Raw genomic sequence first — 13,468 nt, forward strand, 5'->3', positions numbered from 1 at the left:
AAATGTAAGACTTAACGTACGAAGGAAATATACATTAATCTAAATTAATTAATTCAAAGTAAACACACCGATGTCTGTTCAAAATTAACAGTATGGTGTAATGCAAAAGGATAACACAAATGTCATTGCTGTTGTAAATTATATTTATTAATACAACATTTTCAGAACATTTAAGTCCCATGAACAAATGTCTATAAAATCAAGTAAATATATTTTTAAAATACGTGCAACATAGTTCCTTTTGAACAAAAAAAATCTATAAAATAACATAAATAACATTTCCAGCTGCTTTTAAAATGCAAATGAATTTACATAATAGAATGTATGTGTGTGTGTGTGTGTGTGTGTGTGTGTGTGAGTTCTCATGTCTCTATGTGATGGATTTTTGTGCACAGGTTCATTCGTCTACTCCTGAGCTTTTGTGAATATACTAGGAAAACAATCCTTTTCAAACTGTATGAATACAAAAACTTCCAGTTGACATTTGGTCCATTCTCCTGGAAAAAAGAAAAAAAAGGCAGAAATTAGCCAAACAACAGTCAACACATCCCTTCATGACACCACCACTTCAGATTAATGTCAGACTGGATAAATATGAATGAAAATTATTTTTACAAATTAAGCAACGTGAGCCATCCCTTGAGCCTAGTGAACACTATGTAGACATATTGACAGGTAAACACCACTCTACTACCATTCTAAAACTATTGTTAATTAGTCTAATTAATGTGGAGTGCGCCTATGCATAGCTGTTATTAACTTGACACACGAGGAAAGCTTAACTATATGATACACATACTCATATACATGAGGTTAGTTAATACATATATATTTGGCAGACTTACTTTGAGATGCTGAAGTAGGTCCTGGGCGTGTCATGGCCCATGAGCTGTGCTCCATAGGATCCTGACTGGACCTGGTCATTTCACCAAGAGCGCACATGAAGTCCAGCTGTCTGCTCGCGGTGGTCTGGTCCAGAGTCTCGTGGAACAGAATGAAGAACGCACTGCAGCGTTGGACTTCGGTGATGAGCTCTTTGTTGCACGGCGCTGGATTTCCTCCGGTGACCTCCAGCGTTGTTTCGTTGACGTCGTTGCTGGCGGCGGAGCAGGAGCTCGCGGCGGAGCAGCAGCTAGCGGCGGAGCAGGAGCTAGCCCCGCGGGCTGCTGGCGGCCTTCGCTAGTCTCTGTGCTTCTTGCTCTGCTCGTGAGATTCCACCGCTGGAAAGTCTCCCGACACATAACGCAGCTTCAGAAGCATTTCACCCACCGTGACCAGAAACACTCGTTCTTTTCAAGCCGTTGTTGAACTTGCATCCCCCCCGATATTTTCTAAAGTAGCCGATGCTTCACGTTGTAGGGGATGGGACCGAATACGCAGGGCCCCTTTAAGAGAAGGGGCGTGGCCCCGGTGACACTAGAGACGCCGCAGAGCAACCGGAGCAAAATACGGACCTGGCGGAACAGATTGCCTCATATTCGTAATGACATGACACCCAAAAAATTTAAGACCAATCCAATCTGAATTTAAGACAATTTAAGACTTTTTAAGGCCTTATTTTTAGGAAAAGCAATTTAAGACTTTTTAAGACTTTTTAATGCCCCGCAGACACCCTGCTCAATATAAGCCGACAGGAACAGTTTCCAGGGTGCCATCAGCAACTTGCAGACCAATGATTGGTCCTTTGGTTCACACCAGTGTCACACGCTATTTAACATGACCAAAAAACATCTTCAACTTGAGTACATACCTGCAAACTCATGAGGGGTGAAAAAGGTGGGGGGGGGGGGGGGGGGGAAGAGTCCTCCGCTCTGACTAAGTCAGTGCCCACAAACCCTTTTAATAAGAATATAATAGATGTATATATGTATTGTTAAGAGAATAGTTACAATACCTTGAAAGATGATGGTGAACCAGGTAAAATGGCCGCCACACCTTGAAATATTCAGTAATATTTATTTAGCATGGGCCCAGGTGTGAATGGGAGCGAGGCCCATTCAGAGAAATCTCTACGTCCCACTTGAGCGACAATCACACGGGTTAAAAAGTCCCACGTTACACTATTTTACAAATTAAGTAACTTCCTGATAATTGTGGTCGTTTTTGGTAGGGGGGGGGGGGTCCTCCGCTCTGACTAGGTCAGTGATCAGGCCCTATATTGATAGTAATAACAAATATGCATTGTCTTTAAGTCTCAAAAGCTCCGCCACATGACGCCACTCGCTGTGAGAGCTGCGCAGCGCAGTGTGCGCAGACAGCTTGACACGGAGCAGCGAGTGCGCTCTGATCCCGCGCTCTTCATGAAGTATTGATACTAAAAAGCGTGACAGCAGCAGATGTAGCGGGCTGACATTCACGCTAACCTAACTTCCCAAACGCTGTCGACATCTGAACGCTGATTGGCCAAGACTCACACGTCCCATCAAAGATGTTTTATTTGCGAAGAGCACCACTTCACATTTTCTCCGTGTCTCACTGTAATGTCAGAAACGCCGGCCAGTTGAAAAATTGAAAATGCGGACGGTTATGTTTTGATCGCCGTGTATTTATTTATTTATTTGTATTGGTTATTATCCGGGGACCATTTGATTAGATTTTGGGATCGATCGGGTCAAAGATCAAGGTCAAAATCTTCTTGAATCGCATGAAATTTGGTGGGATGATTGGTTATTTTCCGGGGACCATTTGAATAGATTTTGGGATCAATCGGGTGAAAGGTCATGGTCAAGGTCATGGAAAGGTCAAAATCTTCTTTTTACCATAGCACGGTCAATTTTTATCCAATTGGCATGCAACTAATGCCAACATGTTCATAATTCAATGCCCAATCTTGTGATATGCGAAGGTATGCGCTCTACCGAGTGCCCATTCTAGTTTAAGTAGTGTGTGTCAGAAGCCTGACATCACATCTTCCTCAACGAGCCACACTGATGGGTGACATGTTGTCTTCATCACCACGAGCGCGCCGTGCTGCGGCCTCACATACACACTAGAGCAGCATGTATGGATTTAAATATGGCCAATTTTTTTTTACTGTTATAATAACATTTAATAAAACTAGAATGGGCACTCGGTAGAGCGCTTACCTTCGCATATCACAAGATTGGGCATTGAATTATGAACATTTTGGCATTAGTTGCATGCCAATTGGATAAAAATTGACCGTGCTATGGTAAAAAGAAGATTTTTACCTTTTCATGACCCTGACCTTGACCTTTGACCCGATTGATCCCAAAATCGAATCAAATGGTCCCCGGATAATAACTAATCATCCCACCAAATTTCATGCGATTCGGTTTAAAACCTTTTTTGTTATGCGAGGAACACGCATATAAATAAATAAATAAATAAATACACGGCGATCAAAACATAACCTTCCGCATTTTCAATGCGAAGGTAAAAACTCCAACGACCAGCTCTCTTATGAGGTTTGTTTTACAAATTAAACTGTAGGACTATTTAAAGATGAATGCTCAATGGTTCCAGAGACTTAGATGCCATGCTGACTTTGCCTCCAGTACGAGGGTCACGGGACCCGGGAGGTGTCACATCTCCATCTTTACCTTCAGGGAGTTGTAGTGCTCCTGCCTGATCTCCTCGTACTCCTCCTTCAGCTCCTCAAAGTACTCCTCCCTCACCGCCTCGTCCAGGAGCTGTGAGCACTGACAGACAGGGACAGGCGCAGGAGGTTAGGACTCACATCAACTCCCCCAAACCCCCCAAAGGAGGACCATGTGCGTCGGGGTATTCCTAGAGAGACTAATCTGCTTTCATTTAAATCCATTTGGCTAAATAAACATATGTTGATATCGTCCCACCAGGATGCTTGTGGAGGCTGTTTCTCAATGCGTTTCTATTCATAGCCACGTTAACGCTGTGGGGGTTTTGAAAAGGGGGAGTGGTCTTACCACCACCACGCTCCTGGAGGCGTCCAGGACATGGATAGCAGGAGAGGAGTAGCGAGGGGCGATCTTCACGGCCGTATGCGTCCTATCAACACAAAAACACACCCATTACCCAAGAGACCACTGCAAAACATCCACATGGTGGAGTCGTCCACCTTACAATGAAGTGCATCCGTTACTCACTCATCAACTAGTCATACAGATCAGTGTGTGGGTCTCAGGCGCCCTGAATGGACCCTGTGTGTGTGTGTGTGTTCCGTGTGTGTGTGTTCCTTTGTGTTACTTTGATGTGGTGGCTCCTCCAATCAGCAGCGGCGTGGTCACTCCCAGTCTCTCCATCTCTTTGGCGATGTAGATCATCTCGTCCAGAGACGGGGTGATGAGCCCCGACAGGCCGATGATATCTGCAGGAACAAAGCCGACGTCTCACATGGCTGCTGCTGCTGCTGTTATGAAAGAAGAGCGAGTGATGCGGCCTCAACGCCTTCACTGGCCAGGCGGGTTACTAACGTTATTATTATGTATCTTTCACCAACGAGCAAACGATTTATTCTGATTATAGGAAAAGAAAAAAGTCACGACAAAGCACGTCCCCAATAATCACCTGTAACCTCTTGTTTGGATGCTAACATGATGGTAAATATTCTGTTTACATTTGTTTTGCGCGGCTTCATCTTCATGACTCACGATCCCTTCGATCCTCTTATGAGAATTATCTTCCTACCCAAACATGCAGAAATCTTCTTTCTTGCTTTGCTTATTTTTGGCGGCCATGGTGCCGTTTAAGGACAGTTCCTGCCTTTGTAGAAGCTGTTTCCTGAAGTTTGGGGTTAAGTAGAAGTTATTATTGAAAAGGTTGCGGGGGAGTGCAACGCGTGCGACTACTCCGTACCGCTCTTCACCGGAAGACCTCGACTTTTAGAGAGTAGAAGTAGTCTTCCTCTTCAGGAGCTGCACGCGACCTTAACGGCCTCCGCCAACGTTATGTCATCTTCTCAAGCTGAAACGCTCACATGCAACGTGTGTCCTGAGCCCAAAGGGTCTGCACGTCTTACTGGAACCAGCCGTTTGTGGCACTTGGCTCAAAGTTAGAGACATTTTCTGGAAACACATTTATGAAATCAGTTTTCTTTACTGCTAAATTCATTTTGTATAAATATGCTCCGCATGTCGTTTGAAGTGAGCGCAGTACCTGCTTTGTGTGCGATGGCCTCTCTGAGGATCCGATCACAGGGAACCATGACGCCCAGGTCTATCACTCTGAACGACACGGACACGTGTCAAAGGCGTTACATTCGTATTCAGAGCATTATCGAGCAGACAGTCGGTGATGGAACTGTAAACGTCCAGCGGAGAAAACCGTTTTACCTGAAGTTGTTGCAACCCAGCACCACGCCTACAATGTTCTTTCCAATGTCGTGGACGTCTCCCTTCACTGTCGCCAGCACGATGGTGCCCTGGTAGGGATCCTGCAGACAGAGGAGAAAACACCGGAGGAAGTCAAGCACCAGGAAACCGGCGGAAAGCTGCCCCATGTTTTACTGTCTGACTCTCTGGAGGCCGACACTTCTCTCCTCTTTATTATTCTCCTCCATATTTTCGACACTGCCACTATTTCAGCTTACTTCCTGAAACAATCTTAAAGGCCGGTAAGTACCGTTTCAGGGGATCTTTTTTTCCCTGTTTTCATTCGTAAATAATCCCCTGAAGAATCGTTGTGTTTTTGTTCTTCATAGCTTCATGTTTATGATGGAGATGAAGAGACGCCCTCTAAAGACAGGCGATTGAGCATCAGCTCAACTGAAACCCGCTCTTATACCATGAGGATCGATCTGAATGAGTTATGCTTTGGTCCTCAACATGGTGTGATTGAATTGTAAAGAACCTAACCAATGTAGTTTCACAATATGTAAACACATAAATATTTTTTTTTTAAACATTAGGTCATTTAGGACCACCTTTCAAAAGCCTACATAAATGAATGGACATTGTTTAGGTTTAACAGATGTATGCAACCATCATGGTGACATCCCATTTAGATCTAAAGATCATGGACATAAATACAAATACCTCCTTATTAAGTGAAGACTAACCACTTCCTCAGTTGACCCCGACAGCGCCATCATCTCCTGCCTCTCCTTCTCCATGAAAGGAATCAGATAGCCCACCGCCTTCTTCATCACGCGAGCCGACTTGATCACCTGCAAACACACGAGGACATTTACTCAGAACTAAACAGACTTATAGAGATATAAATGAGATTTGTCTTGTAATTTGTGTCCCCTTGAAAGCAACACTAAGCTAACAGGCGGCAACCTTCGGCTGAGTGAAGCGGATGTGGAAGTGTCTTAAAACCTGCATTCTCTCTGCTGACCACCTGGGGGCGACTCCTCTGGTTGTATAGAAGTCTATGCTTCATGTGTTAAAGCTGCATTCTCTCTGCTGACCACCTGGGGGCGAGTCCTCTGGTTGTATAGAAGTCTATATAATGACTACTTCTCTCTTGATGTATTCCCTCAGTAAACATTCTTCTATACAGCATGATGTCATCATTTAGTACATTATGGTCATTTAGAGTCAAACAGACCATAAAGCAGGGGACGCTTTAGGGGTGGGGCTACAAGTTGATGGACACGTCTCTACGTCAGCTCATTGGTTGCAGAAAAGCCAAAATGGCAGCGAAAAAATTGCCGAACTGGAGGCTGTAAAACGTCCACAAACCAGCTGGTGACGTCACCATGACTACGTCCACTTCTTATCCACACTCCATGTTTGCTTCACACTATTTATAGTATTGATTACATAATAAAGATTACAGCTTCATGTTAGATAGAAAAGCCCTAGCATGTGTTTCCCTCCTTCCACCAGTTGAGTTGCTATTTTCCTCCTCTTTACAATTTCATACTATTCGACACTTTGGCAGAATTGTCCCAATTACCAAATAAATACACAAGTTATGGCCAAAAAACGATTTTCATCTTAAAAAACACTAAAAAGTAACAAACCAACAGGTCTGACGGTTTCATATTCTACATCACAGATGGAAACATCCAGAACATGAGAACAGACCCATGTTCTGTTGACACCAAACCCTCCGCTAGCGACTGAAGTGTGTTTGGTAAACACATGTACATGTGTGTGTGTGTGAAGGGCTGCCGTGCTACCTGTGGGAGGAACATCTTGCCCGCTCCAAAGAGATCGCCCACCACCTTCATGCCGCTCATCAGGGGGCCCTCGATGATGTGAAGGGGTCGCCTGTAGCGCTCCACCTGAGCCCGGCACTCCGCCACGTCCTCCACCACGTACTTGTCTATCCCCTGGCAGCAGCAGCAGCAGCAGCACGGGATGAGCATGACGGGAGAAAAGGGAAGAATTAAAACAGGAGAATCGATAATCGGGAAAATTATGTTTGGTTTTGATATTCCGTAAAAAGAAAAAGAGATGGTAAAAATAGGATACAAATGTTGAGTCTAGAAAAACCTCTACATTCTACAGACGACATTCACTTTGCACTGCTTCTATAAAATTATACACAACACATCCTGTCTCCTAAGTGGGAGGAGCCAATGCACATTTGCCTTATTGGTCCTGTCTCCTAAGTGGGAGGAGCCAATGCACCTTTGCCTCATTGATCCGATATGAGGTCCTGGGACAGGGATGTCTATGTGTACAGATTGTAAAGCCCTTTGAGGCAAATTTTAAATTTATGATATTGGGCTATACAAAATAAGCTGAATTGAATTACCCCCACCCGTAGATCCACCTATTTCAGTCAGTCAAACCAGTCTGAGGATGCATGTGCTCATCATCAAGTGTCCATGTTACCTTGATGAGCGCGTACTCCAACCTCTCCGCCACACTCCCTTCTCTCCACTCGTCCGTCTGCACCACCTTCTTCGCTCCTTTCACGTTGTTCTACGGACAAAAGCAGTGAAGTCGTCGTCTGTCCACCAAACTGGAGAGACAAGGACCGGGTGTATCGCGCCCGCGCGCGTGTGTGTGTGTGTGTGTGTGTGAGTACGTACCTGTGCGTAGACCAGTAGTTTCTCCGTCGCCTCCGCGTCTCTGTTCCAGATGAGGTTCTCACACAGGAGCAGCAGCTCTTTGTCGATGTCGTCGTAGACCGGCAGGTTCCCGGCATTCACGATGCCCATGTCCATCCCGTCCTGGAGGAGGAGGAGGGGAGGGGGAGGGGGGGTTACGAGTAGAACGCCCGTCTGTGAATGCTCTTCTCACTGGACTGCTTGGTCCTGGGACTGTGGGAGATCTGTGGTAACTGTTCATACCGTGTATACTACTCCAGGGCTTTGGTTGTAAGTAACAGCGAATGGACTTCAGGTTAATTTTAGGTGTTCTTCAGGATTCTATTATTCTGGATCATTGTTTTTCTAAATGTATTTGTTCTTGAATAAAAAATGTTTGGTGTGTTCAATCAACGGGAATCAGAATAGCAAAACATGTCCGTGGCAAGATCTTGTGAACTTTTACAGGAAGACAATAAAACACAACAAACTAGGCCCAGGACAGGAGGGCTCTACAACGGGGGATGAAAACCACCCAGAAAATGATTGGTTCTCATCTACTGAGCATCAGTGATGCTGGTGAGGAGCCCATCGGGCCTGGAGGATCTTAAAGACAGAGGCCAGCAGCGCCCTGTTCCACCTGCTGCAGTCTGGGAGGAGGAGCAGGAGAAGCAGCTGCCTCACCACACATGAGAGCAGCAGCCCTGCTGCGCCATGATTAATAAAATAACCTTGAGAGACACCGTCTCTCATACAGAGATCCTGGAGAGAGAGCCACGTGAAAGAGGCTTTTGACGACGCGTGTGATTACACAATAACAGGAGGGTAACGACGGGGGGCCTCGGCTCGGAGCTCCCAGAGTACTAAACTGTGAAGGAACACCAGGACGAGAGCCGCTGGTCAGGAGCTTCATGACATGGATATAGCTTCCCACCAGAGGTGGTTATAGCAGAAACAGTCAACCTCAGGGTCCCTCGCTGCTCTACGTACCTCTAGCAGTGGAAACTTACATATGCTGCGTTCAAGAACCCTTGGTATGTAACCATGGAGAAGGTCTGGGCTTCAACTGCCCAGTTATGAGGTGGAAAAAACTCTTGAAAACCCTTTCTGGAGAACATCGTCGTGATTATATCCTTTAAACCACAAACCTGACTGTGATGAGGTGTGAGGAGGACGGGTAGTTGTGCGTCAGTGTTTACCTTGATGGCTTGGTAGAGAAAGGCTCCATGCATCGCTTCTCTGATGGCCTCCATCCCTCTGAAGGAGAAGGACAGGTTGGACAGACCTCCACTCACCCTGGCTCTTGGTAATGTCGCCTACACACACACACACACACACACACACACACGTTACATGTATGACGTGGTCTTTTAGTTGTTATCATTGTGGACAAATATAAAGGTGCAAGAGTATAATTTGCAATGTGTGTGTATTAAAGGCGACAATAAGCAGAAACCAATAATAATTTTGAAATATTTGCAATAAGAATCTCAAAATAACTATGATAATTTAGTTTAGCTTGGTAAGCATGATCTACTGAATGTTCCTGTTAACAGTATCCAGGCGTATAGAAGTGGAATGTCTGTGTTTTAAAGAGTACATTGAGCATACCTGCAAACTCATGAGGGGTGAAAAAGGTGACAACGGGGGGGGGGGGGGGGGGTGCAGGTGAATTTTTTTTTTTTTGTCACCACACCACATCCACATTGTTTGAAGCCTCAAAGCTTTTAGAACCACAACTACAGTCATTTTATTGTTCTGACCACAAATCTAAATAATGATAATAAACAGTTTAAGAACAAAAGGTCCTCCGCTCTGACTCAGCCCTATAATGATAGTAATAACAAATATACATTGTCATTATATATAATATGGTTAAAGTCATTCATGAACCAACTTCCTTTGTTTTGCCTGAACAGTCCTCATGGACTTTTCCCTGAATCTGTTCTGTCTCTACCTGTTTGTCACGATACTCGTATTATAACTTCTATACATATTACATACCTGCCATAAATATCATGATACCCGATACCAGAATTAAATACAATACCATAAAAACAATATGGTACCATAAATACGAGACTGGTATATTTATCTATAATAGTAATAAATAAAACATCTGTATGGTTCACTTTTTACCAACTTTTTCAACACTTAACAAATGACAGTAATATTAGTATTAATACAGCCAGATATGAATGAAACTACATGGTTCCATCATAGCATTGATGATACACTATGAGGCCGTTAGTCTCTGATCAGATGATACAGAGTTCATCAGGATGAGCAGCTGTAGAGTTACAGAACTTTACAAACTGAAACATTTCACTTCTGGCATCTTTTTATTTGTTTAAGCCGAAGTCGGTCTCTAAGCTCCGCCTCTTCTCTCGCTGTGAGCTGCGCAGCGCAGTGTGCGCAGACAGCTCGACACGGAGCAGCGCGTGCGCTCTGATCGCTCTCTTAATGAAGTATCGATACTAAAAATATGGTAAATCACATCGTGTTTAACGTACGGGTACTTTGTTAGCATCGCTACACCGTGCAGCGTGACAGCAGCAGATGTAGCGGGCTAACATTCAAGCTAACCTGAACCCCCAAACGCTGTCGACATCTGAACGCTGATTGGCCGAGACTCGACACGTCTCATCAAAGATGTTTCATTGCGAAGAAGAGCACCACTTCACACTTTTCTCCGCGTCTCACTGCAATCTCAACGGCAGCGGGCCAGGTGACCCCCCCCCCCCCCAAAACAAAAACTCTTCGGATCTCCACGATTCACGTGGATGACCTATTTTGAGTTCAAAACGGTGAATTTCACCGAAAGGTGACAAGTTTGAAGGTATGATTGAGCCTAACTGTAGCCAATGAAAGACATTTAGCCCTCACATGAGAGAACATTGGGGTTTCCCCAAGGTTGACCATTTCAACCGCTCTGACCTTGACCAGTGAGCTGCGGTCCTTCATCATATCATGATGTGATTACTCTGAGTTCACCTTGATGAGTTTGGTGGCTCTGATGAAGTAGATGGCGTAGTCGTTGTGTTCCTCCATGCCCGTACCGATGGTGAGGATGTTGGGGTCAAAGATGATGTCGTTGGGGTTGAATCCCACTTTGCGGACCAGCAGCTCGTAGGCCCGAGTGCAGATCTCCACTTTGCGCTCCGTGTCTGCGGCCTAGAGGGAAGGCAGACGGGTCAGCACACACACTCACACACAGCTGAGGTTGTGTATGATTGTCGCCCACCTGCCCCTCCTCATCGAAGGCCATGACCACCACAGCGGCCCCGTAGCGCTTCACCGTGGCCGCGCGGTGCAGGAACTCCTCCTCTCCTTCCTTCAGGCTGATGCTGTTCACGATGCACTTCCCCTGGCAGCATTTCAGCCCGGCCTCGATCACAGAGAAGTTGGAGGAGTCGATGCACAGAGGAACCTGTGGAGGAAGTGGGCGAGTTAGGAGCGGCTTGTACGTGTTCATCTCCACTGCCCGTCAGACTCTTACCCGAGCGATGTCTGGCTCAGAGCCAATCAAGTTACAGAATCTGGTCATCGCTGCCGGCCCCTCCAGCATCCCCTCGTCCATGTTGATATCCAGGACCTGGGCTCCCATCTCCACCTGGGCCTTGGCGATGCTGAGAGCCTCCTGGACAACAGACATCATTTCAGCTACGCTCAGGATTTGGCCAGAGATGTTTGACAAATGAAAAAAATTGTACCGCCAAATAATAAAAGATAGCACTCTAAATCGTTCTCACCTCGTAGTTTCCGGCCATGATGAGCTTGGCGAAGTTGCGTGACCCGGCCACGTTGCAGCGCTCGCCGATGTTCACGAAGTTGGTGTTCGGGCCGATCCTGAACGGCTCTAGACCTGGAAAAGAGAAAAGAAACTCCCAGAAATGAGTCTCAAAACATCCTACTGGGGAAGAGAAGGCTTGTGAAATGAAACAAACGAGCTTTCTTCACAGTAACCTAAGGTGATGTCAGCTGTCACTACTCGGTCCATACAGTGTCAGAAATACAGGAGGGAAAAGGACAAAACTGCCCCTAAGAAATATAATTTTGCCCCCGATATCACTAGGAGAGGGGCAACAAATGTCCCCCAGAATTTCCTCTATTAATTTCATGAACTTGTCAAAAATATCATAGCCTGTGACCCAGTCCAGTTGCTATATCATGTTTTGATAATCGCTGTGTTATTATTACCATTTTTATGACAATTACTCATATACTGTAAGCCTGAATAAGAATATCTATTATTTTTGAACAAAGGTTAAATGTTATTTCACAAGTTTTAAAAAATTGCCCCCAATTCCTTTGGGGGCAATTTCGATCTTCTGTATGTTTGCACATATGGAAAATTGACAAATAAAACTGACTTTGACTGACTTTTGAGTTCAGTGAGTGGGGGGAATATTGCCCCCTATATAATATGTAACATCACGTTGTATAGAAGACTTGAAACTAGAGGTTGAGACCATAAACTCATGTTTACAATGTTTACTGAGGGAATACATCAAGAGTAGAGTCATTTTCTATCAGACTTCCACACAATTAGACTTCTTTTTAACAACGAGAGGAGGCGCCTCCTGCTGGTCAGTAGAGAGAATGCAGCTTTTAAGACGAGTGGCAGAACCGGAGGTCGCCGCCTGGATATAAGCGTTGCTAACAGAAAGGACGGGTCAGTGCTCGCTGGTCAGCAGAGCTCACTTCAGTAGCTCTCTCTGCAACACAGAGACGTCAGCATCATAACCGCTTCACGTTCTGTCATAACGTGAGATCTTCTTTCACGTTGCACCTGAGCAGCAGAGTGGTCAAACCTCATCGTACTGAATGATACCGAGGAACAGGTGAAAATCAGGGCTTTCATTTGTGTTTAATACCTGCCAGCAGCATGTAGTCCTGATAACCATCAGCAGCAGGAACTCGTGGCTGACAGTGTGTGACTGCTTCAGCAAGAGCTCTGGGTGAGGAAGAAGAGGAGGGGGAGGATATCTAAACCTTTTCAAAATCACGTTTTTACATTTCTATGTTTTCTTGCCAGAACTAAATGAAGAGTGACCTGATGTGTCCCGGAGTGGTCCCACAGCAGCCTCCCACGATGTTCACCAGCCCGTCGGTGGCAAACTCCTGCAGAGGAACAGAAACACAAGCTCTCCATCAGGTCGGCTGGATTCACTGAGCATGCATCTTTATATTTGGAATTTAACATGTGTAAAACCAGGACGGTAAATAAAGAACAGCAGCACGTTAAAGTTACACAAAGCCAACACAAAGAGTCCTTCACCGAATACGTTTACTATCATTCAAAGTGAAGATGCAATATGTTGGTGGAAATGTGGAGCTAGACATGAAATATTCCATAATTCAGATATTTGTCCGTTGGGTTTCACTTTTAAATTTTGGGATTCATATATTCTGTTCAAGGATAACTCTTTTTTTATTGGTTTTGCTACTTTGATTAATATCAAAGCTCTGGAGCCAAAAATAAGGTATTTGCGACGACCCTAGAAATCAGCTTTTTGGCCTTTCACTATAGGAGCAGGA

The 13,468-nt window shown here is 45.1% G+C and overlaps 1 protein-coding gene across 1 annotated transcript in view; it reads right to left on the bottom strand.

Annotated features, from left to right (window-relative positions):
• Window positions 1-13,468, bottom strand: part of mtr (5-methyltetrahydrofolate-homocysteine methyltransferase) — a 48,888-nt gene that overhangs the window by 11,410 nt on the left and 24,010 nt on the right. Inside the window, exons 11-26 of the mRNA XM_056429195.1 lie at window positions 12,984-13,051; window positions 12,805-12,884; window positions 11,680-11,792; window positions 11,427-11,567; window positions 11,172-11,357; window positions 10,922-11,101; window positions 9,127-9,243; window positions 7,931-8,071; window positions 7,731-7,820; window positions 7,070-7,222; window positions 5,999-6,106; window positions 5,274-5,374; window positions 5,098-5,165; window positions 4,189-4,309; window positions 3,909-3,990; window positions 3,564-3,662 (exon numbers count right to left, since the gene is read on the bottom strand). Coding sequence (XP_056285170.1) covers window positions 3,564-3,662; window positions 3,909-3,990; window positions 4,189-4,309; window positions 5,098-5,165; window positions 5,274-5,374; window positions 5,999-6,106; window positions 7,070-7,222; window positions 7,731-7,820; window positions 7,931-8,071; window positions 9,127-9,243; window positions 10,922-11,101; window positions 11,172-11,357; window positions 11,427-11,567; window positions 11,680-11,792; window positions 12,805-12,884; window positions 12,984-13,051 — 1,848 coding nt within the window. The remainder of the gene's footprint in view (window positions 1-3,563; window positions 3,663-3,908; window positions 3,991-4,188; window positions 4,310-5,097; window positions 5,166-5,273; window positions 5,375-5,998; window positions 6,107-7,069; window positions 7,223-7,730; window positions 7,821-7,930; window positions 8,072-9,126; window positions 9,244-10,921; window positions 11,102-11,171; window positions 11,358-11,426; window positions 11,568-11,679; window positions 11,793-12,804; window positions 12,885-12,983; window positions 13,052-13,468) is intronic.

This window comes from Pseudoliparis swirei, chromosome 13 (genome assembly GCF_029220125.1).
Source record: "Pseudoliparis swirei isolate HS2019 ecotype Mariana Trench chromosome 13, NWPU_hadal_v1, whole genome shotgun sequence".
Lineage (NCBI taxonomy): Eukaryota > Metazoa > Chordata > Actinopteri > Perciformes > Liparidae > Pseudoliparis > Pseudoliparis swirei.